Source organism: Petromyzon marinus, chromosome 22 (assembly GCF_048934315.1).
Source record: "Petromyzon marinus isolate PM22_M1 ecotype Great Lakes invasive population chromosome 22, UKy_Petmar_22M1.pri1.0, whole genome shotgun sequence".
Lineage (NCBI taxonomy): Eukaryota > Metazoa > Chordata > Hyperoartia > Petromyzontiformes > Petromyzontidae > Petromyzon > Petromyzon marinus.
The window spans coordinates 7893980-7917639 of record NC_133688.1 but is presented as its reverse complement, the minus strand read 5'-3'; the positions used below and the strand labels follow the sequence as shown (position 1 = coordinate 7917639).

At 51.3% G+C, this 23660-nt stretch overlaps 1 protein-coding gene across 1 annotated transcript in view; it reads left to right on the top strand.

The window, feature by feature from the left end:
• The first annotated feature begins 3585 nt into the window (after positions 1-3585).
• LOC116945057 (uncharacterized) overlaps positions 3586-23660 on the top strand; it is an 81775-nt gene continuing 61700 nt past the window's right edge. Inside the window, exons 1-2 of the mRNA XM_032959137.2 lie at positions 3586-3726; positions 9122-9203. Of these exons, the coding sequence (XP_032815028.2) occupies positions 3648-3726; positions 9122-9203 (161 nt within the window). The 5' untranslated portion in view covers positions 3586-3647. The remainder of the gene's footprint in view (positions 3727-9121; positions 9204-23660) is intronic.

Genomic DNA, 23660 nt, shown 5'->3' with positions numbered 1-23660 from the left:
CTCACTCCACTCTAGAAAACTCTACTCACTCCACTCCACTCACTCCACTCTACTCCACTCTACTTACTCCACTCCACTCTCTCCACTCCACTCACTCCACTCCACTCACTCCACTCCACTCTACTCACTCCACTCCACTCACTCTACTCCACTCAACTCTACTCCACTCACTCCACTCTACTCCACTCACTCCACTCTACTCACTCCACTCCAATCCACTCTACTCCACTCACTCCACTCCAATCTACTCCACTCCACTCACTCCACTCTACTCACTCCACTCCACTCACTCCACTCTACTCCACTCTACTCACTCCACTCCACTTAACTTCACTCTACTCCACTCTACTCACTCCACTCCACTCACGCCACTCTACTCTACTCTACTCCACTCTACTCACTCCACTCACTCCACTCTACTCCACTCACTCCACTCCACTCTACTCTACTCCACTCTACTCACTCCAATCCACTCACTCCACTCCACTCACTCCACACTACTCCACTCTACTCTACTCACTCCACTCCACTCACTCTACTCCACTCTACTCTACTCACTCCACTCTACTCTACTCACTCCACTCTACTCCACTCACTCCATTCCACTCAATCCACTCTACTCCACTCTACTCCACTCTACTCCACTCTACTCTAATCACTCCATTCTACTTACTCCACTCACTCTACTCCACTCCACTCACTCCACTCTACTCCACTCTACTCGACTCCACTCCACTCACTCCACTCTACTCACTCCACTCCACTCTACTCCACTCTACTAACTCCACTCCACTCACTCCACTCACTCTACTCCACTCTACTCACTCCACTCCACTCACTCCACTCTACTCACTCCACTCACTCCACTCTACTCCACTCTACTCCACTCTACTCACTCCACTCTACTCCACTCTACTCACTCCACTCTACTCCACTCACTCCACTCCACTCACTCCACTCTACTCACTCCACTCCACTCACTCCACTTCACTCTACTCCACTCTACTCCACTCTACTCACTCCAATCCACTCACTCCACTCTACTCCACTCCACTCACTCCACACTACTCCACTCTACTCTACTCACTCCACTCACTCTACTCCACTCTACTCTACTCACTCCACTCTACTCTACTCACTCCACTCTACTCCACTCACTCCATTCCACTCAATCCACTCTACTCCACTCTACTCCACTCCACTCTACTCCACTCCACTCTACTCCACTCTACTCTAATCACTCCATTCTACTTACTCCACTCACTCTACTCCACTCCACTCACTCCACTCTACTCCACTCTACTCGACTCCACTCCACTCACTCCACTCCACTCTACTCCACTCTACTAACTCCACTCCACTCACTCCACTCACTCTACTCCACTCTACTCCACTCCACTCTACTCCACTCCACTCTACTCCACTCTACTCTAATCACTCCATTCTACTTACTCCACTCACTCTACTCCACTCCACTCACTCCACTCTACTCCACTCTACTCGACTCCACTCCACTCACTCCACTCCACTCTACTCCACTCTACTAACTCCACTCCACTCACTCCACTCACTCTACTCCACTCTACTCCACTCTACTCACTCCACTCCACTCACTCCACTCTACTCACTCCACTCTACTCCACTCTACTCCACTCTACTCACTCCACTCTACTCCACTCTACTCACTCCACTCTACTCCACTCACTCCACTCCACTCACTCCACTCTACTCACTCCACTCCACTCACTCCACTTCACTCTACTCCACTCTACTCACTCCACTCTCTCCACTCACTCTACTCCACTCTACTCACTCGACTCCACTCCAGTCTACTCACTCTATTCTACTCACTCCACTCGACTCTACTCCACTCCACTCACTCCACTCTACTCCACTCTACTCACTCCACTCACTCCACTCCACTCCACTTAACTCCACTCTACTCACTCCACTCACTCCACTTCACTCTACTCCACTCCACTCACTCCACTCTACTCGACTCTACTCTACTCACTCCACTCTACTCACTCCACTCTACTCACTCCACTCTACTAACTCCACTCCACTCACTCTACTCCACTCTACTCCACTCTACTCACTCCACTCCACTCACTCCACTCTACTCCACTCTACTCCACTCAACTCCACTCACTCCACTCTACTCCACTCTACTCCACTCTACTCACTCGACTCCACTCACTCTACTCCACTCTACTCCACTCACTCCACTCACTCCACTCACACCACTCCACTCACTCCACTCTACTCCACTCTACTCACTCCACTCACTCCACTCCGCTCACTCCACTCTACTCCACTCCACTCACTCCACTCTACTCCACTCTACTCCACTTTACTCCACTCTACTCCACTTTACTCCACTCTACTCACTCCACTCACTCCACTCACTCCACTCTACTCCACTCACTCCACTCTACTCCACTTAACTCCACTCTACTCACTCGACTCCACTCACTCCACTCTACTCCACTCTCTCCACTCACTCACTCCACTCTACTCACTCCACTCCACTCACTCCACTCCACTCTATTCCACTCTACTCACTCCACTCTATTCTACTCAACTCACTCCACTCTACTCACTCCACTCTACTCACTCCACTCTACTCCACTCACTCCACTCTACTCACTCCACTCTACTCCACTCTATTCACTCCACTCTACTCACTCCACTCACTCCACTCTACTCACTCCACTCTACTCCACTCACTCCACTCTACTCACTCCACTCTACTCTACTCACTCCACTCTACTCACTCCACTGCACTCTACTCGCTCCACTCACTCTACTCCACTCTACTCCACTCTACTCACTCCACTCTACTCCACTCTACTCACTCTACTCTACTCACTCTACTCACTCCACTCTCTCCACTCTACTCACTCCACTCTACTCTCTCCACTCTACTCTCTCCACTCTACTCTCTCCACTCTACTCTCTCCACTCTACTCACTCCACTCTACTCACTCCACTCACTCCACTCTACTCACTCCACTCTACTCACTCCACTCCACTCACTCTACTCCACTCACTCCACTCTACTCACTCCACTCCACTCTACTCACTCCACTCTACTCACTCCACTCCACTCTACTCACTCCACTCTACTCACTCCACTCTACTCCACTCACTACACTCTACTCCACTCACTCCACTCTAATCCACTCTACTCACTCCACTCTATTCTACTCCAATCTACTCACTCCACTCTACTCCACTCTACTCCACTCACTCCACTCTACTCACTCCACTCTACTCTACTCCAATCTACTCACTCCACTCTACTCCACTCTACTCTTCTCCACTCCACTCTACTGGATTGTCGGCGCTAAATGAGCCAGTCGAGCACTACGTTTCCTGTCGGCTGGCGGAGCGCCACACTGTGTTGGAGGGTGCTGAGAACGGTGACGTCGCGGAGGGATACAGCGCGTGGAGAAGTAGGAGGAGGGGAAGTTGATGTCTCACGAGGAGGGGCGGGGGAGAGAGGCCCGGGGTACGGGGGTAGGGGGGGGGGAAATTACACGAGGAGGGGCGGGGCGCGGAGTGAGTGGGCGAGACGGGGGGGGGTCGCGGAGGCAGTCGCCTCGAGAGGAGCAGCAGCGACAGGAGGAGGAGAGAGCGGCGCCATGGAGCCCCGCGCGCTGCTGCCGCTTCTGCGGCTGCTGCTTCTTCTTCTACTCGCGCTCGGCGCCCGGCTCAGCCGAGGTGAGAGACGGCGAGAGGAGAGGCGGGGAGAGGAAACTGTTCGAGTTGAAGGAAGCGAGAGACGACGGGACGAAGGACGGGAGAGACGAGTGGGAGAAAACTCGGGAGAGTCGAGGAATGTGAGACGGAGAGGCGAGGATGGGTTGGGAGAGACGAGGAGAGACGGGGAGAGAGAGCCAGGGAGAGACGGGGAGACCCAAGGAGAGACGGGAGAGAGAGAGCCAGGGAGAGACGGGGAGACCCAAGGAGAGACGGGGAGAGAGAGAGCCAGGGAGAGACGGGGAGACCCAAGGAGAGACGGGGAGAGAGAGAGCCAGGGAGAGACGGGGAGACCCAAGGAGAGACGGGGAGAGAGAGAGCCAGGGAGAGACGGGGAGACCCAAGGAGAGACGGGGAGAGAGAGCCAGGGAGAGACGGGGAGACCCAAGGAGAGACGGGGAGAGAGAGAGGCAGGGAGAGACGGGGAGACCCAGGGAGAGACGGGGGAGAGAGAGCCAGGGAGAGACGGGGAGACCCAAGGAGAGACGGGGAGAGAGAGAGCCAGGGAGAGACGGGGAGACCCAAGGAGAGACGGGGAGAGAGAGAGGCAGGGAGAGACGGGGAGACCCAGGGAGAGACGGGGGAGAGAGAGCCAGGGAGAGACGGGGAGACCCAAGGAGAGACGGGGAGAGAGAGAGGCAGGGAGAGACGGGGAGACCCAAGGAGAGACGGGGGAGAGAGAGCCAGGGAGAGACGGGGAGACCCAAGGAGAGACGGGGAGAGAGAGAGCCAGGGAGAGACGGGGAGACCCAAGGAGAGACGGGGAGAGAGAGAGCCAGGGAGAGACGGGGAGACCCAAGGAGAGACGGGGGAGAGAGAGCCAGGGAGAGACGGGGAGACCCAAGGGGAGACGGGGGAGAGTCAAGAGGATACGGAGAGAGAGCCAAGGAGATACAGGGGGAGGAGAGAGAGCCAAGGAAAGCAAAGCATAAAAAAACCGAAATGATGAACGGAGCAAAGTGCCGACTACACCGAGCATTTTCTTGTCTCCTCTGATCGTAAAAAAAGAGACGGGGAGGGAGAGAGGAGGGAACGAGCGATGGCGAGACGACGAGGGGAGAGAGACGGGGGAGGTGAGACGAGGCGGGGATGGATAAGGAGGGAAGGCGACGAGGAGAGACGGGGCGATACGCGGGCACGGACGGGAGAGCCTCCAACACACGCATACGTGCAGTACACATATACGTGCAGTACACAGATACGTGCAGTACACACATACGTGCAGTACACACATACGTGCAGTGCACAGATACGTGCAGTACACACGTGCCAAAGCCTCCGTATAGCCTCTTAACATTTTGTTGGAGGCAAGTGATGCTCCCGAGCAGCACCTCTGAAGGTCGGCCCGGCACACGAGGGGGTGGTGTGGCCAACAGCTACACATGCACGTGGTATGTCTAACGTGTGTGTACACGTTAGATATACCACGTGTGCAGTACACTCACACGTGTGTCGCAGCGAGTCGCTCTGAATCGGAGTCTCGGGACTGGAGTCATGCGCTGGGGGCTGAAAGGTGGAGTGAAGGTGGTGGTGGAGGTTGTGAAGGTGGACGAGACGAAGGTAGAGGAGGTTGGTTACGTGGTGGCACGGCTCAGCGGTGGCGTATTCGTTCGCCAGCTATGGAGTTTCGTGGTTCTAACCCAGCGGCCGCCCTGATTAATACTGCCGCGTGTTACCCATCATTACGCGCCGACTGCTTTGCAGGAGATGTTACCGATCCCCTGAGGTCATTCGAAGCGAGTAGGCCATTGCGGTATAAACTTGCCAAATTAGTAAAATTACACCGCAAATTATTCAATTAGGATTACATATAGCGCCGCGGTGGCGAGATGTTAACTGGCTCGCCTAGTGTGAAGGAAGTCGTGGGTTCAAACCCGACCCTGACACCTGTATATTTGGAGTTTGCGTGTCTCTCTCCCCGTGGTCGCATGGAATTTTCTCTAGGTCCTCCGGTTTTTCCCTCCACATTTAGAAACACGCGTTTATAGTTTGTGACTGATATAAATTTCCACATGATAAGCCACTTCCTTGGGCTGCCATTTATGGCCAGGTCGCTTCTGAAAAAGAGCTACGTAGCTCAGTGGGCCATCCCTGGTAACATACAAAAAAAGTATTTTATGGTTTAGTTTTTAGTTTTCCCATCGACCTCTTAACTACAACAACGACTGCAGACTGGGGAACCCAGCCAGCGCCTTCGTGGGAACCTGGCGCCCATAAGAATGGCGTGAAGACAACATTTACTCCGTTATTGTTATATTACTGCTTTACAGAGGCAAGGAAGCCGAGGGTTGGTAACCTGGGCAAAGTTCGCTCGCACTAGGAGATAACCGCGTGGATGGGGTGACAAACCTATTTGCTGTACTGCTGTCCCCTGGCCACCGGGCAGGCCGGCCGGCTGTGGGTGTGGAACAGCAAAGCAGCTGATCTCTGTGTGCGCCACCAACCCCGCTTGTAAAGCTGCACGTTACATAATCATTTGTAAGCTCGTTTACCTAGGATGAGCCGTGCCCAGTCTCAAAACTCCTTTTTTAACGAGGGTCCGGCCATGTTTTTCGCAGTAGGTCGTTGACGCTGTTGTTGCTCTGTAATCCCATTAGAGTAAATGTGCAGGTATTTTTTCAGCATTCAGATGTTTGGTCATTACCAGTTACATTGCAAGTGTTTAACTAAGGTAGGAAACCCAAGCAGAATAACAGGGTAACATACAAACTCCACGCAGAGAAGACACCCGAGTCAGAAATCGAACCCAGGCACTTCTTGCTATAAGGCACGAATCTCGCCACTGCGCCGCCAACGTCGCCACCGCCACTGCCTGGCGCCCGTGATGTAAAGGCTCGCAGCACTTGGTACTGCTGTGCAGTCGATGGTGCCAGAGCTGAGCCGAGGGAGCCCAGCTGACGTGAGCCCCACTCCCCCGTGTATCCGTGCAATAAAGGCTGTTGGCTCGTGCCTGTTAACCTCGCTGAGTCGGGCACATATCTAACAGGAGAAGGTTCCTGCTCATCAAAATCTGACTCTTCCATCAGCATCGGTTTGAACAGCCTGGCTCTGCTGATGAGACACTGAATCTTAAAACTGGTCCAAGGTTTGCGTTGAACCAATTGCTTCTGAAAATGTTCACTCCCAGAATGTGGCGTGGCTGATGAAATGTGTGAAAACATTTCTTTTTGGAGGGACAGGTGTGCGAAGGAAGGAGGCGGATTGCTTGCTTAGTGATTGAGAACCACATGGGTTCTGTTGTTCCTTGTGGGTGGTGGTAGTGTCTTTGGTGGTCAAGGGGTCTCGGTGAGTCTTCTCATTGTTGACAGATCTCACAGGGCTTGTGGGGGAAGTGCACCCATGGATAAACAACTCTCAGGCCTGCCATACAATGGGTTTAATTCCTTGAAAGTTTAATTGTATTGATAGCGTGGTACAATCAGGACGTGCCTTTAAATATGGATGTAAGTTTTGCAGATCACGTGAAAAACAAGATTAATCAACTTAAGAGAAATAAAGTTTCATTTTGCAGCCAGACATTGTAAGTCACTGTAAAGTGAAGTTGGTTACCACGTGAAGCCTGACTTTTAATGGCTTATAGGATTAACTCACCTGCGGGGAAATTGATGTCATGCAGCAGAGTCCCATGTGAACTGAATTCACAAAACTCCCTCTGAGCTGGCCTCTTGGCTCAGCGGTTGGGGCACTGAGCTGGCACTGTTGAGAAGCGGGGTTCAAACCGGGGTCTCGTCTGCCTGCGGCTAAAACAAGCTTCTCGGAGTGTGGCTTTGGCCTTGTCACCAATGACTGCACTCAATTCCCAACGTGTTCCAGTCGCTTTTGTCGCTTTAGTTTGGTAAATTTCCAGCTCTTGAGAATCGTGCTGAACTGCCATGCGACGAACGTTTCTGAGGAAAGTATGTGCGCTCGTGAGTAGATAAAACGGTCACTTGAAGGGAGCTCAGATATATGTAAACTAAACTATTTTTATTTTGCCAGGTAAGGCCCACTTAGTTACGTAGCTCTTTTTCATAAGCGACCTGGCCACAAATGATAGCTCAACGAATTGGCTTATGTTTTGAAAATTTATAGCAGCCAAATACTCGAAATGCATGTTTCTAAATGTGGAGGGGAAAAAAACCGGAGGACCTGGAGAAAAATCCACATTAATCAACATTAACACTGGGAGAGCGACATCTAAATTCCAAATATACAGCTGCCTGAGTCAGGATCATACCCACGACCTCCTGTATACTAGACGAGGGAGTAAACATCTCGCTATCGTGGCGAGATGTTAACGTGCTCGTTTACCTATGAAGGTTTTGAGTCTCAAGACTTTTTTCAGGAGGGTCCTGCCAAGTTTTTGGAGTCGGGAATCAAACCCAGGCACTTGTTGCTGTGGGGCGTGAGCCGTCATCGCTGCACTGCCGTCCCCCCTGCCACCGTAGTTCTGTGACTGTCCCTGGGGCAGCTTCTTGGGGCTGTCGGTGTGCCGTGCCCTTGCGCTGGTCTGCGAGAGTTTCTCGATGGCCACTTCATCTCGTGTCGCGATGCTTGCCGATAGCACTCTTGGAGCACAGTTAAAAAATAGACCAGAAGCCGTGCTCCTTCCCCCCCACCTCTTTTATATGAATGTCACATTTATCTTTCGTGAGTGTATTACATCATTAATAACATTAACCTTTCGGCTCATTACAATTTTCAAACTGCAGACTTGGTGCAGGTGCTATGGTGCAACTGTGTTCCACAGCTTTTTATTATAGACGTGACATCTAATTCTTTGGGGTCTTTGGTTGACGGTGTTGTGGGTTCTTAACGCTGGGTGGAGGAATACGTTGTCGTGCGATCTTTTGTGTTTGTTCTGAACAAATCCCAAAGAGAAATTCCCCCCCCACCACCTCCGCCAGTGACGGCGACGACTGGCCAGGCACGTGCGCTTAGTGGTGGACGCTGCGTTTCCCACATGGGCTTGCTTGTTTTGATGAGTCTTCTCTTTGTTGCCCCTGCAAGACCCGTCTGCATTGGCTGCTTTTCGTTGTTTAAATGAACAAAGTAAATACAAAAGCGCGTGACGGCACACTACGGGGGAAAGCCACAGACAGGTGTTTAGGAAGGGGGCCAAAACCTGCACCAACAATTGCCCAAGCTCCGGAGTCCTATTTTGCGATGTTTTTCCAGCTCCATTTAATGAGTATTTATACAGGTGGGAGAAAACCAGAGTGCCTGGATATAACCCGCGCATGCGAGGGAGTAACACTCGATCCCCCGTACACATGGAAACGGACGGAGATTTATCCGCCAAGTTCCGTACGGGTTGCCGTGCCGTCCGTGTTTTTATGGCATTGCGCGAGGCCGACACTTTTTCTTCTGTTTGCAGGGCTGCAGTGCCAGGACTCTAACCAACCCTGTATCAACGGCGGCACGTGCGAGACATTTGCCAACGGCACGGGCATCTGCAAGTAAGTGGGACGCCTCAACATTATCGTCATCATTATCATCATCATCGGCATCATGAATTTTGGCAACAAACTAAATACGTTTGAGGTTGCCGCCTCGCCACGTCTGACACTTCGCACACACACAATGGAAGGCGTGTTTTTGTTCGTCGTGTTCTCCGCGTCGACGCCAAGGCTTGTTTTGTGCTTTGTAAATGACACCTCATGAATCGTTTCTGTGCGAGCGAGCGTTTTGGAATCGGGAGAGATTCACCCTCCCTCCCGTGTTTCTCCGAGAGTAGTGGCTGTGTGTGTGACGCGCCGAAGTCGTCATCATTGTCCAGGAAATACTTTTTCAGGAGGGTCGTCTGACGTTTTCACAGTAGGAGGGTGATGTTGTTACTCAGTGTGATCCCAATTGAATAATTTTCAGGTATTTTTTAAGCATTGGTTTGATTTGGCCGGTGCCAGTTCCATTGTGTAGTTTTATTTTTTCAAGCTAAGGGAGAAAAACGGGAGAACCCGGAGGAAACCCATGTAGAACAGGGGAAGAGAGAACACACAGACTCCGCGCAGAAAGTCGCCTGAGTCGGGAATCGAACCGAGGTGCTTCTTGCTTTGAGGTGCGAGGGGGTTACCATGGCATCACCCTGGTGGAGGGGAGTCATGGCTACCGCCCTCCTAGGAGGGTTGGATGGGAGGCACCTCTTGAACTTTAAACAAGCGGTCGGGTCGGTAGAGGCACAGCCCTGCAACTGCCTGCTCATGCCATTGCTGGCTGAAGGACCTCCACTCGAGAGTGCCCCAGAGAGTCCCTCTAGTGGATATTTGGCTTTCACTTCCACGCCAGCCGCACTTTACCCCACCGCATGCGACCTGCTGATCGGCCACTAATGTTTGGGATCGCCGCAGGGGTAGCGGTGCTATAATAATGCCCGTGAAATAACCATAAAAATGCTACGTGCCACTTGCTTCATTTTACAGTGGCTGTTGAAGATCCCTTGGCAGCAACGGGAGGGCCAATGTGCGCTGGCGTCTGGGTCAAAATTTGGGTCCTTGTACTGAAAATTACTCAGTTGAGATCACACGTACAGCAGCAGTCGTCGCCTCCTAGGGACAGCTGCCATTGGGGGTGCCCCGTGTGTGAAGTGTGTGGAGATGAGATGGTTCAGAGACACCCCCGGCGTAAGGAGGGTGCTCGATGGCGATAATGCGTTGCGCCAGGGCAGATCGCCGGTGCGACTCGCTCCGGCTCCCCTGCCCTCACGTTCACTTCCTCCGCTCTCGCCGACCGCACCTGCGGCCCCGCTCAACAGTTACCCTGGCGACGGGGTCATGTTAGGTGGCAGCCAACTTTCACGTTCTGTGGGCGGCTCGCAGGGCCCTGGCGAGAGCGTGGTTTTCTCGGTCATTACTCATAGAACCTCAGGGAGGAAGGTCGGCACCGGCACGCTCAGCTGGGTAGAGGAGACGCGCCGCTGCCCACAGCCACAGGGTAGCGCAGCGTCAGGCCGGAGAGGCCTACACGGCCATCGAGACCAGTGGACCTCTTGCCTTTTCTCATTCGGTGTGGAGACCATGAGCTCTGTCAGAGAGGCTATTTTACACGGAGCTCTGTGAGAGAGAGAATCTCTTTTACACGGAGCTTGTGAGTGAGCTGTTTTACACGAAGCTCTGTGAGAGAGACACGGTTTTACACGTAGCTTTGTGAGTGAGAGGCTGTTTTACACGGAGCTCTGTGTGAGAGAGAGAGAGGCTGTTTTACACGGAGCTCTGTGAGAGAGGCTGTTTTACACGGAGCTCTGTGAGATAAAGACTAAGCTGTGTGAGAGACAGACGGTTTTACACGGAGCTCCATGAGAGAGGGACTGAGCTCTGTGAGAGAGACGTTTTTACACGAGGAAGTCCACTGCTAGCTCCAACCACCTGCCTTCGTGTGGATGTATGCTTGATATCTACCTGTGATGTACAAATAATCCCTCCATACACTGCCAGGGTGTTCATTATCTGTTCCCCGGTGGTAACATCGCGATTAAACGGAACTAAAGCGTTTAGAATGGACACCTCTGGAGTGCGAGTCTCCTGTGCCAAGTCTGTGCGCCACGTCACCTCTCATGATTAGAAACAAATCAGCTCCTTGGCACGACGATGGGACATCTGAGCGTTCACCGGCGGTGGATGAGACAAAGACAAAGATCCGCCATATAGCCTTAACAGACTATAGGGGCAAGTGCTGTTAGCGAGCACCTATGAAGGCCGGTAACGGTACACGAGGGAGTGGGTGGCCAGCACCACGCCCGACCGCCTTTGTCTCCCCAGTCGCAATGTTTACACACTGCACCAGGTACTCATTTGAGGCTGAGTCGACCTAGGGGAGGCCCGGGACCGGTTAAGATAATCGTCACTGGTCTTGGCCGTGAGCGGGAATCGAACCCCTGTCGCCGGGTTCATATCACAGTGCGCTAACCGCTACACTACCGCAGATACACGAGCACATGCAAGATGATTATGCACGTACGCATGTTGAACTTCTTTCACACCGTACGTAGCCAATCGTGCTAATCAAAGGTGCGGGGAAGGACAACAAACCAAACACAAAAAAGCAGTTGACTATTTGGTTTCCATCCCAAACTCTTTTTCAGCGCTGCCACCATTGGTCCGTATTCATGAAACTTGTCCAACATCTCCTTGCCATTGTTCTGTTATGAGGATTATTCCGTTTGATTCTAATTTGTTTTCTTTTGGGAGGGTCTTACCAATTTATTGCAGTAGTGGAAGCTGATTGCTATGTATTCAGTGTTTGAGTTATTTTGCGGGTAAGTTTTCTAAATTACCAAATTTGGACCCTGACGCTGGCACACACTGGCCTACTCCTGCGTGGCTCCTGCGTGGCTCCTGCGCAGCCCACGATGTAGTCCGGAAGCAGCCTGCGGTGAGGCCCAGGTAGAGTTGAAGGTGCAGTTGGTTAGAATGCAGCTGGCGTCGCTTGTGCCCGCTGCTGCTGCTTGTGCTGCTCTTGATTTCAAGGGGGGCGTAATGGACCACATGCAGCCTATTCCAGGCTCTCAAATTCCACTCCTTGTGCTGCGACGCGGGCTTTTTTTATCCGTCAGTCTCGCCCATTCAGATGCAAATGATGCTGTTATTCAGTGCATATGCATGATAAGTGGCAAAAATGGAACTCCAGACTGCATTGAGTTCAGAGAGCCGCGGTTTGGGAAGCACCGCATTCTTGTGAAAAATAATTTGCAAGGGGACTTACGATGAGCAGCAAGTCACCATTAATCACGTGGTATTTAACAGTGAACTAGTGATCAAAAGCACCCAACAAAACACCTTGGAGGCCAATGTAAACAACCGAATAATGTACACTGAAGCGTTCCTATTGACCAGGTGCGGTTCTGTGAGCGGCATCGGATAAACGGTTCCATCGCACAGCTTTCCTTGGTTGCACCGCACGCGTTGGCAGTGTTGCGTTGGCAGAGCCGCGGTGGCGGAGCCGCGGTGGCAGAGGCAGCAACTCCACGTCTGTTCTACAGTGCAGAGTAAGGCAAATAAAAACTTGCCTGAAAACTCTACCGCCATTGCCCCATTACAGTAAAAAAAGCGATGTATGCAGATTTGAGTTTCTCATCGCCGGTGCTGTCAGCGGCCCCGAGCAGGAGCTTCAAAGTGGGCGATGTGTCGGCATTCAGGGATGAGAGGCCTCGGATTGGCTGGCCTGCACCCTTTTATTCGTGCCCATTGAGGCCAGCTGAACGTGTAACAATGGCCCATATTGTGTGCCAAGAGCGTGCTGGCCAGTGGGGAGGGGGGCTCCAGATCGGTGCACGTGACGGCGCCTGCTAAATCACACTCCCACCTTTGTGAACTCGCAAGGCCCGACTCCGCCGAAACCGGCCCCAAGTTCGGTCGCGTCGAACTGATGCCGCTGGAATGTCGCGCTCCCAGAAGGGGAAGGCCCTTCGTGTGTCTGAAGGAATGTCAAAAAAGTATGTGTAACCTTTTTGTGTGGATGGACAGGGATGTCAAAGGGTTTATGCTGTACCCGCTTAATTGCTGGCGATGTGCATCTCGCTTGGAGGTCACGTATTTTTGCTGTGGCTTGACCTATGCTGAACATGGCGGCCGAGTGCGGCACTCGTCCCGCAGCAACTGATGGAGCCAGGCAGTGCGCGCGCTAGCGATGGGGCTCGGTGGCGCATGCGAGCATGAGCCGATGCAACCACAGCAGGGCGCTCTGAGGGCTCCGTTTGGTGTTGCTTGGCGTCAGGACGGTGACCCACCCACCCCCCAGTCAGACTTTGCATTTGTTGCGCAAGTTGTTATTCTGGTTTCGCCCACAATGATTATTCAATGTTCATTGTACATCACCGGCTTGGAACCTCTTGGGCGTCTTGAGACGCAACTGCATTCATGCACTGCTCGAAAGCCAATCGTGTTCCAGTCATATACAGTGAGGGAAAAAAAGTATTTGATCCCCTGCTGATTTTGTACGTTTGCCCACTGACAAAGAAATGATCAGTCTATAATTTTAATGGTAGGTTTATTTGAACAGCGAGAGAGAATAACAACAAAAATCAGGAAAAACGCATGCCAAAAATGTTATAAATTGATTGGCATTTTAATGAGGGAAATAAGTATTTGACTCCTCAATCAGAAAGATTTCTACTCTTAAAGAGTGCTCCTAATCTCAGCTCATTACCTGTATAAAAGACAATTGTCCACAGAAGCAATCAATCAATCAGATTCCAATCTCTCCACCATGGCCAAGACCAAAGAGCTCTCCAAGGATGTCAGGAACAAGATTGTAGACCTACACAAGGCTGGAATGGGCTACAAGACCATTGCCAAGCAGCTTGGTGAGAAGGTGACAACAGTTGGTGTGATTATTCGCAAATGGAAGAAACACAAAAGACTTGTCAATCCCCCTCGGCCTGGGGCTCCATGCAAGATCTCACCTCGTGGAGTTGCAATGATCATGAGAACGGTGAGGAATCAGCCCAGTCAATGGTCTCAAGGCAGCTGGGACCATAGTCACCAAGAAAACAATTGGTAACACACTACGCCGTGAAGGACTGAAATCTTGCAGCGCCCGCAAGGTTCCCCTGCTCAAGAAAGCACATGCATGCCCGTCTGAAGTTTTCCAATGAACATCTGAATGATTCAGAGGACAACTGGGTGAAAATGTTGTGGTCAGATGAGACCAAAATGGAGCTCTTTGGCATCAACTCAACTCGCCGTGTTTGGAGGAGGAATGCTGCCTATGACCCCAAGAACTCCATCCCCACCGTCAAACATGGAGGTGGAAACATTATGCTTTGGGGGTGTTTTTCTGCTAAGGGGACAGGACAACTTCACCGCATCAAAGGGACGATGGACGGGGCCATGTACCGTCAAATCTTGGGTGAGAACCTCCTTCCCTCAGCCAGGGCATTGAAAATGGGTCATGGATGGGTATTCCAGCATGACAATGACCCAAAACACACGGCCAAGGCAACAAAGAAGTGACTCAAGAAGAAGCACATTAAGGTCCTGGAGTGGCCTAGCCAGTCTCCAGACCTTAATCCCATAGAAAATCTGTGGAGGGAGCTGAAGGTTCGAGTTGCCAAATATCAGCCTCGAAACCTTAATGACTTGGAGAAGATCTGCAAAGAGGAGTGGGACAAAATCCCTCCTGAAATGTGTGCAAACCTGGTGGCTAACTACAAGAAACGTCTGACCTCTGTGATTGCCAACAAGGGTTTTGCCACCAAGTACTAAGTCATGTTTTGCAGAGGGGTCAAATACTTATTTCCCTCATTACAATGCAAATCAATTTATAACATTTTTGACATGCGCTTTTCTGGATTTTGTTGTTGTTATTCTGTCTCTCAATGTTCAAATAAACCTACCATTAAAATTATAGACTCATCATTTCTTTGTCAGTGGGCAAACGTACAAAATCAGCTGAGGATCAAATACTTTTTTTCCCTCACTGTACATTGTCATGCAAATACAACTTGATATCGTAAAAACACACAATCTTAAAACGGAAAACCCCAAAATATCTCTAAGCGTAGAGGTCTGTTAAGTTACGCACTTTTTTGGGTGCCTGGACGAGACACCGTGGAGGCGAAACGAATGCAATATCTCTTAACGCAGTCGTCTTTACCCAGACACAAAGCTCTTCGGATACAAATTCCTTGTTGCGAGGACGATCCCGCAACCAGTGTGATCTGCTGCCAATTCGGGATGCGCTCACTTCCTGAGTCCTGTCCGATGGTTGCCTGAAGATGCTGGGTGTAACCTCCGGTGACGCGTCGTGACAACATTTTTGGTGTGAATTGCCTTCCAACACGCAGACCAGTTTGCCGAACACGATACCAATTGCCCCGTTTACTTTTGTTTGAGTGGCAATCTGATGCTGTCGTAAGATGTCACGTTTGGCGCAACGCTCCTTCGCTGACTATACGTTTAATGAATAACAACCTGGTGTTTGTCCGTGTCAGGTGGAGGAGGGTATGTGAGACCATTCCACATTAATGGTTTGTGCTATATCCAACCCAAAAAGGAATGGTTGGTCGTGGCTGGCCCCTGAGCCTGCACCCTCCTGCACGCTGCCCTGTGCAGCGCTGCGACACGCCACGGGTGGGAGGCTGACAGCTCAGTGGGCAAGGGTGCTCAATAGCAGATGGTGCTCTGCCACCGATCACTCACACATCGTGTATATCATCAAACTAATATTAATACTATTATTAATATCGTGTATCTACAGTCTGTTTTCTTATAACACGAATTGGATATAATACGATGAATGTATTAGGGAACACATTTTTTTCATAATGCGGACGCGAATTGGATTTAACGCGATTGAGAGAACAGAACTACGTCGCGCAAGTAGGAATAAGCGGTTGTACGGCTGCCTCGGCGTAGCATCACAACTACCGCGTTACACGAGAACGGACTCTATGACACTGCATAATAGAGGTTTTTTTGGGTTAGATCGCGACACAGCCAACTAGTAAGGGTTGTCACGTAAACAGAACATTCGTCACTAGTACAGCACACCGGTGTGTTGGAGAGCCAAGCCACAACATTTACAATCTGAGTACGACGTTTCGCCAGTAATTACAACTAGCTTCATCAGGTGACAGCCAGATTTGTGGAGAAGTCTTACTGTTTCGTTCCTTATATAGAGGCGTAGATGTGGTGGCCACGATTCTGCGCTCTTATGCCACGTGGGGGGGGGGGGGGGCGGGGATTACTGAGGCAACGTACATTATGCATTATGCGAGCCCTTTGAACTTGTCCTTCCTGTCTATTGTGTATTAAAATAGCCTGCCAACGGTAATCCATATTGAAGTACGCTGCCCTTTGTGGGCATGCATTTAAATGATGTATTATTTGATGATTCGCTTCCACGCAGCACTAAGGCGGTAGCTATCCGAACGGTTAAAGTTATTTTTATTTATTTCAATTTTGATAGATCTCTAATTTAGTCTTGGCCACTAGTAGATAGTTTTGCACATAACTTCAACATTTTCAAAGTCAATTGGGTGTCCTTGTTGGGACGCGTGTTCTGCTACTGCTGACAGTTGTATTTGGGAGAAATTAATATTTATCTGATGTTCTTTTAGTCTCGTGCTGATCATTCGTCCTGTTTGCCCAACATAGCATTTACCACATGTGCAGTTAATCCTGTACACACCTTCTGTTGATTGCTTCGGTAATACATATTTTGTACCAGATATTCAATTCTGTATTTTATGTACCGTGCCAAATCTGACTCGGATGTTTTGTTCTTCCAAACATCTGGCTAGTTTATCAGTTACTCCCGCAATGTACTTATTTTGATTGTTTTCATTACTTGGGCAGTTTCAATGCTCGTGTTATTTGATTTGGTTTTGGAATTCAATGCTCTGTTGATTTGTGCATCATTGTAACCGTTCATTTGCAGTGTATCTGACACTTTCTTAGCTCGATGAATGAGCGTCTTGATAAGAGCAGATTTTTGTGCGGGGTGATGGTGCGACTGCATTCAGATAGGCATCAGTTTTCTCTCAGTAAACACTGTGTGTTATTGTACCATTTAGACCCCATCTGAGCAGAATATCCAGAAATGGTAGAGTTCTGTCAGCTTCTACTTCCATGGTGAACTGGAGGGATGGGTTTGTCGAGTTGAGATGATTTAGAAATGCGTTCAGTGTATCTTTGTGGCGTGGCCAGACACTGGACTGCCGATTGTTGCAGATGAGAAGAGTACAGACTCATTAGCATAAAATGCCTTCAGGCTGGTGTCCAACATTTCTACTGTGAGCGTAGTTGAACCTGACTGTGCCCGGTTTGTCCAGTTTGTTCAGTCCCCATTCACTCTGGCGGGGAAAGTGCTCACTCCAGATTTCTGCGTGGCGCTGTGAAATATATGATGGCTCGATGCACAACAGTTGCAATTGAACACATGGCCGACTGACATGCTACACGCGTGTATATGCTACGCAAATTATGCAATGTCAACTGGGAAATGCCATCCAATTTTCCGGTGTTGCCTCGGGCTCTCGGTGTGACGGTATTCTTTCTCTCGACCGGCGTTCTCGGGAGTGACTGGGCCGCCGCAGCCACCGGTTGGCGCACGGCATCCATCTCGGACCCCGTGGCCGTGCTGCGGGCGAGCGGAGCGGTGCGTCGCATCCTCCCGCTCGGCCCCCGATGCTTCCAGAGCTGTGACGGTGACGCACCGAGTCGCGTGCTCGGCTCGGGCCGCACGCTCACAGGAAGTGGGTATGGAACTTGTGCAACACGCGTGGGGTTGGAAACGGTGGAGTTCTCTCGTCCGCACGCGTATCTCGAAACGAGCACTGTACACGCGTGCGCGTGGCAAAACGATAAGGCGGCGGCATCGCATTGGGGCGGCACGGATGATCAGGGTCACGGCGGTGTGAACGTGGGCGGTGCAGACTGCCACAGGCACTCCTTGTTGCCGATCGTGCATTTGCTTCTGCTTCAAATAGTGAACGTTTATAAAACTTCAACAGAGTTATTTCCTGCTCATTGGAGCATCGAGCCACTGTCGGCTCATCTCTTGTTTACAGCACCCAAACCATTGGTGTGAATTCCATATTCGTGCGGCGCAGAGAGTGTCTGTGTATTGAACAATCGCTCTTGACTTGCATGTTAAGTGGTACGCATTTTATTGATTCCGTGACCAGGATCTGAACTTGCAACTTTCTGATTGTGAGCCGCTTGCTCTGCCCTGAGCTCAGGATGTCTCACGTGTATTATTTAGCAGCCACTCCTGCTGCTGCAGTGCCTGGTTGCCTTGTCTAATTGGTCGAGGTATTCCAGACTAAGAAACATAAATTTGGAAACGTCGCTAATTTATTCTCCTTCACTGCCACGCACAACACTCCTGCAGCTGTGTACACATTGAGGAAATACCGGTGTGGGGGGGGCGGTAAGCGTCCACACCCCACTCGGCCTGGTCAAGCTAGCAGCACGCTTGGCACGGGACCGGGAGCGCAAACATCACTGGAGGCTCGACACGGCACTGCAGCCCCCCGCTCACAGGAGCGGAAAGCCAGGCGGAGCGCGGCACCAGCTCCTTCCATCTTGCCCCACACTCGCCACGTCGCCGCTGCCTCCGGCTTTTCCACAGTCGCTCCCACGGTGGAGCGGGAGGGGATGCCGCTGTGCAGCCCCGATCGCCGCGCTCGCTCGGTGCGGCCGCTGCTGCTGTTGGGGCCCTCGACTCGTCCGTATCAAACCAATGTGAAAGGCTTTGAACTCCCCGTGAAATAACGCTACTCCAAGATTATCCTGAAACCGAACACGCGCACTCACCGGTGCAATATCTCACAAACCGTAGCCGTCATTGTGGAGAATATAAATAGCGAAATAAATATACGCGGACAACGCGCCTCCTTTGCACGTCCGTCCCTCCACGTAAACAAACGAAAGTATTTCTTGCACAAGGCATCGTCCCCACGGCCTTCTGGGAGTGCGTAATGCGAACGGCAGTCTGCCCTTTTTTGTTGTTGCTTACGTTCCGTGCAAGGACACTCGTGGTTATGTTGCCACTGCAAAATCTGCGGTGGTTTTTACAAGCCGCACTGAAGCACCAAACACTTTGTGAAAAACGCCGTTTGTTATGAAGGCCACAAAGTAAATGTGTCATCTGCATGCCATGTACGGGGGCCTTTCACAGTGTGTAAAACATCCAGCCACACGTGCCCTCCCTACAGCAAGTTTTGTGGATGAGTGAGAAGGGGAAGAGGTCCCCTTGAGCACAGATTAGTAAAGGGCTTCACTCAGGACGGCTGCCTATTTGGATCTCCAAAACCCCGCTGGTGCTTCATTTCCAGTCCTAACATTGCCACCGCTAATTTTTACGAGATCTCAAGCTGTGAACACAGTGACAAACGGAGTCGGCAGACCCCTGGGCTTCACGTTCTCCGCCTCTCAGAGGAGACTGACGGGGGAACCAAGCGGGCATGCGGGCATGTGGGCACGCGTGCGGCAGCCGTCTCTCAGTCACACGGTTGCTCGCGTTCGTCCAAAGACATGGCTCTACCCAAACACCCCGATGTGTGTGTGTGTATATATAGGGGCCCGAGTTGTAGATAATTAGTATCGTAAGAGCTGAGTAATCTCTGGAGACTGCCGCCTAATCCAGCGGCGGTGGCGGCGGCTGCCGCTCTCGAGCTGTGAGGCATCGGAGCGGCGGGTGGGCGGCCCGCTCGGTGGGCAAACACGCGCAGGGGCGGGCGGCGTGCGTGCGGGCGAGTATCCCGGGGGGGCGGCTCGTGATCTGGTTTCCCCCGCACGCGACAGCTGCGGCATTCCACGGAGGCCCCTCACGGAGCGGGGTGGCACGCTCCTCCGGGGCGACGCGCGGCGGCGGCGGCCTGCAAACTGCGGGGCCTGGCTTCCTTTAAACCCTTAAAGCTGCCGTTTAAGGAAGAATTAAAAACAAGCGTGTTGCCACCAATAAATATATCAGCGCCGCTGTCTCGACGTCGCCCGTCGTTTTTTTCGTTAGCCAATGTTACGAGGCGTGATATAATTTTTGGGTTTAGGCCACGTAATTATCTATTTGCTAAATCTGGGTACGAGAATCGCTCTTTAATATTACCGGTGGTGAGCTGATACAATAATAATAATAATAATCGGCGCTCTTAAACAGTTGTACTCGTGACAGTTTAATTTATTGGCTGCGTTGGGTGGTGGAGGGTTTCATGACACATTTGGTCAGATCATGATGAGGCCTGACACAAAAAAATCTATTGTGACTATTGTTGAGGTTTAAACTTCATTATCTGAATGTTTTTACTGAACTTATTGTTATCTCAGGGCTATTCTCAAAATTAGGATACATTTGACACAAATTGTATTGGGAAAAAAAAAGGCAGAGACATCAATGGAGATCATGTGAGCCACCATGCAGATTTTGAACGTATGCTTCGTATTGAATTTGCAGCCAGTGTTTGGCAGAACCCCTAAGTGCCCATGCCCACCGGATCCCTCACACTGGGACTCGTTCACACTGTGCGGATGAAATCAGGAGATGACTGCCTGGCATTTATGTGTATGCCTCACATCATTACATAAACTCAACACGTGTGTATATATGTACGTTGAACTTCTTTTGCACCATTTATAGCCAACCGCGCACTACATCCGTCAATAACACGGGCCAGAAAAGGAAATACTGTGTCTGTAATAGGTGACATTTTGGCCAATGGGGGCCCATCTTCATCGCATGTGTGCTATGGAGACTGGTCGCCCATTTTATTTCTTTTGAAGGCCCGCACAGTTGTTGTTGACGAATGTCCGGGTGTGTTGTTTGTAGTTGTGCACCACTTGCCGCATGGCAGCAGCAGCCCCACATAATTAGTGCAATGCAGTGACAATTGTTCAAAGAGCACGTTTATACTAAGTCAGCTTGCACAACAGTGTAGGACACAGCTTCACCCGATGGACTTTTGAGCACGAGGATCGCACCCCGGTGTGTTCGCGCCCAATTGCGTCGTGCAGGAAAGAATGATCGGCGTAACGCGATGATGCCAGGGGTAACTTGCTGCATAGAACAGCAAATCCTCCAGAGGGTTTCATCCCAAACCCTGGCGCTTTATCCGTGCGGGAAGGCTGCTGGTGGAACGAATGGGGTTTGTTGTTCCGGTTGACTCGGCGTTGAGCGCAAGCTGCCCGCGTGCGTGTGGAATGAGAGATCTCATACGTGGCACTTTAAGTGCTTTGGCCAGGTGTCGAGATGTAGCTGCAATAATAAATACCCGTGCAGTCAATATCACCGTGGCCTTCACAGGAGGGAACGGATACATCTACAATGGGCGAGGCTTTCAGCCGTGGCCCTCCTTGATGTGCTCTGAAGAAATGCAATTGACTGAAAAGACTCGGATTTGTCGACATTTCCTTGACGAACATGGCGAGTTTGTGATGTTTGTGCTTTTGTGCACCATTGCTGACGCCGCAGCAGCAGCAGCCTCACCACCACCGAATAATCGATTTAACTTCGTGTAATGTGTGAAGTTTTTTTGTTTTTACACACTTGCTGAGCAAAGTTTCTGGCCCAACACGTCGAGCTGCCAGCAACAAAAGCACTGTTATTGTGTGTAATAGATTAGAGTGAACACGTTTTTAACCGAGCAAGGTTATGATTGTAAGAGGTTGGGGGGGGGGGGGAGAGACAATGCAGGGAATTCCAAAGTCGAGCAGTGCGAGGGAATACGCAGGAACAGAAGTGTTGTGACCTGCAGTGTGGTGAGTTTGTGAGAGTGATTGGGTGAATGGTGAGTGAGTGAGTTGTTGTGACCTGCAGTGTGGTGAGTGGGTGAGTTGTGACGTGGTTGAACACGGTGTGATTGAGACAAAACAGTCGTTCACTGGGAGACCGAGTCCACAATTTGGGTGGAGGAAACAGTGAGTAGTAGTTCACGGGAGCAGTAACCACGGTAGTAGTGATAGTGATAGAAGAGTGATAAGAAGGCGACTGACCGATGGTGAGCGAGTGACCGGAGTGAATTGGTGAGTGCTGGATCATCAGCCACCCTGACTGTTGCTCTTCTCTGGATTCTATCGGGTGCAGTGAAGTGGGAATTGGGTGCTCCACCCCGGATGTGTTATCTTGCTTACATGCATTAAGGAACACTTACGTAAGAGCTTATGCCACTTGCGTTTCAGCCACGGGCGCAGCGTGTAGGCAAGCCATGTGCTCGCCGTAGACACACGTGCCTTGTGTGTCCACGCGAAGGGAATGCGCGGGTATCTTGACACGCGTGTGCTGGTTGTATTTTGGAATGTGTGTCTACAGACAGACACAGGTGCTACAAAGTGGCCCATGGGAAGAACTTATATTCTTTTTGAAAGATTAAGTTTTTATTCGGGATAGTTTCGTGCTACATGGTGGGAGGGAGAGAGGGAGGGGCTGAGATTATATTGAGTGTGGTAAATTAACCCCATGTGGTGTTAATTTGAAGACTCTCCACGCTGCCCCGAGTGATTGATAAACCATTTGTTTGGATGAGCCCTGAGCGAGCAGCAGGGGCGCAGCCGGCGCGTAACGTGATACGTGTGAGAAGCGGCGACTGAAGGACAAGAGGGCACACGTGGGGTTCCCATCGGGGTCGCCGCATCACCCGCCGCACCGGTTCTACGACGGCACCACCGTCATCCCGGCGCGTGCCGTCGAGCGCGCCCGCACCGTGTTTTACCCACGCACGGCAGGATGCGTGCCCTCGGTCGCCGATAGAAACGAGCCGGTACACCGCGCCGGTGAAAAAGAGTGGCAGAGCATGAGGGACCACCCGGTGGACCCTCCACGTCCGTACGGTGACTGCCGCTTGTAGAACCACAGGTTGGCACAATTTGGTGGCAGGGTGGCGCAGTGGTGACGCTTGTGCCCCATACAGCAAGGAGTGCCTGGGTTTGATTCCCAACTCGGGCACCTTTCTGCATGAAGTTTGTGCGCTCTTCCCTCCCCCATTTTTCATGGGTTTCCTCCGGCATCTCCGCTTTGATACCATAGCTAAAGAAAAGACAAAGATCCACCGTTATGTCTAACAGACTGTTGGGGCAGGTGCTGTTAGCAGGCACCTTATGAAGGCCGGAACTGCACACGAAGGGGTGGGTGGGCAGCACAAACGCCCGACCACCTTTGTCTCCACCGTGGCGATGTTTATACACTGCACCAGGTCCTCATTTGAGGCCGAGTCGACCTAGGGGGGGGGGCACGGCCAGTTCAGATTGTCACTGGTGTTGTGCCGTGAGCGGGAATAGAACGTGGGTCACCAGGTTCGTAGCACAGCGTGCTATGCGATACACTACCGCTGCTCCCTAGCTAAAGACACACACATGCAACACAATGTCACTGGTATTGGTCAAACATCCCAATGATAAAAAAATAAACCTGCAAATAACTCAATTGGGATTAACACACAGCAGCCTGCCGTATTGCAACAAAAAACTTTGCAAGGAACCTGCTGAAAA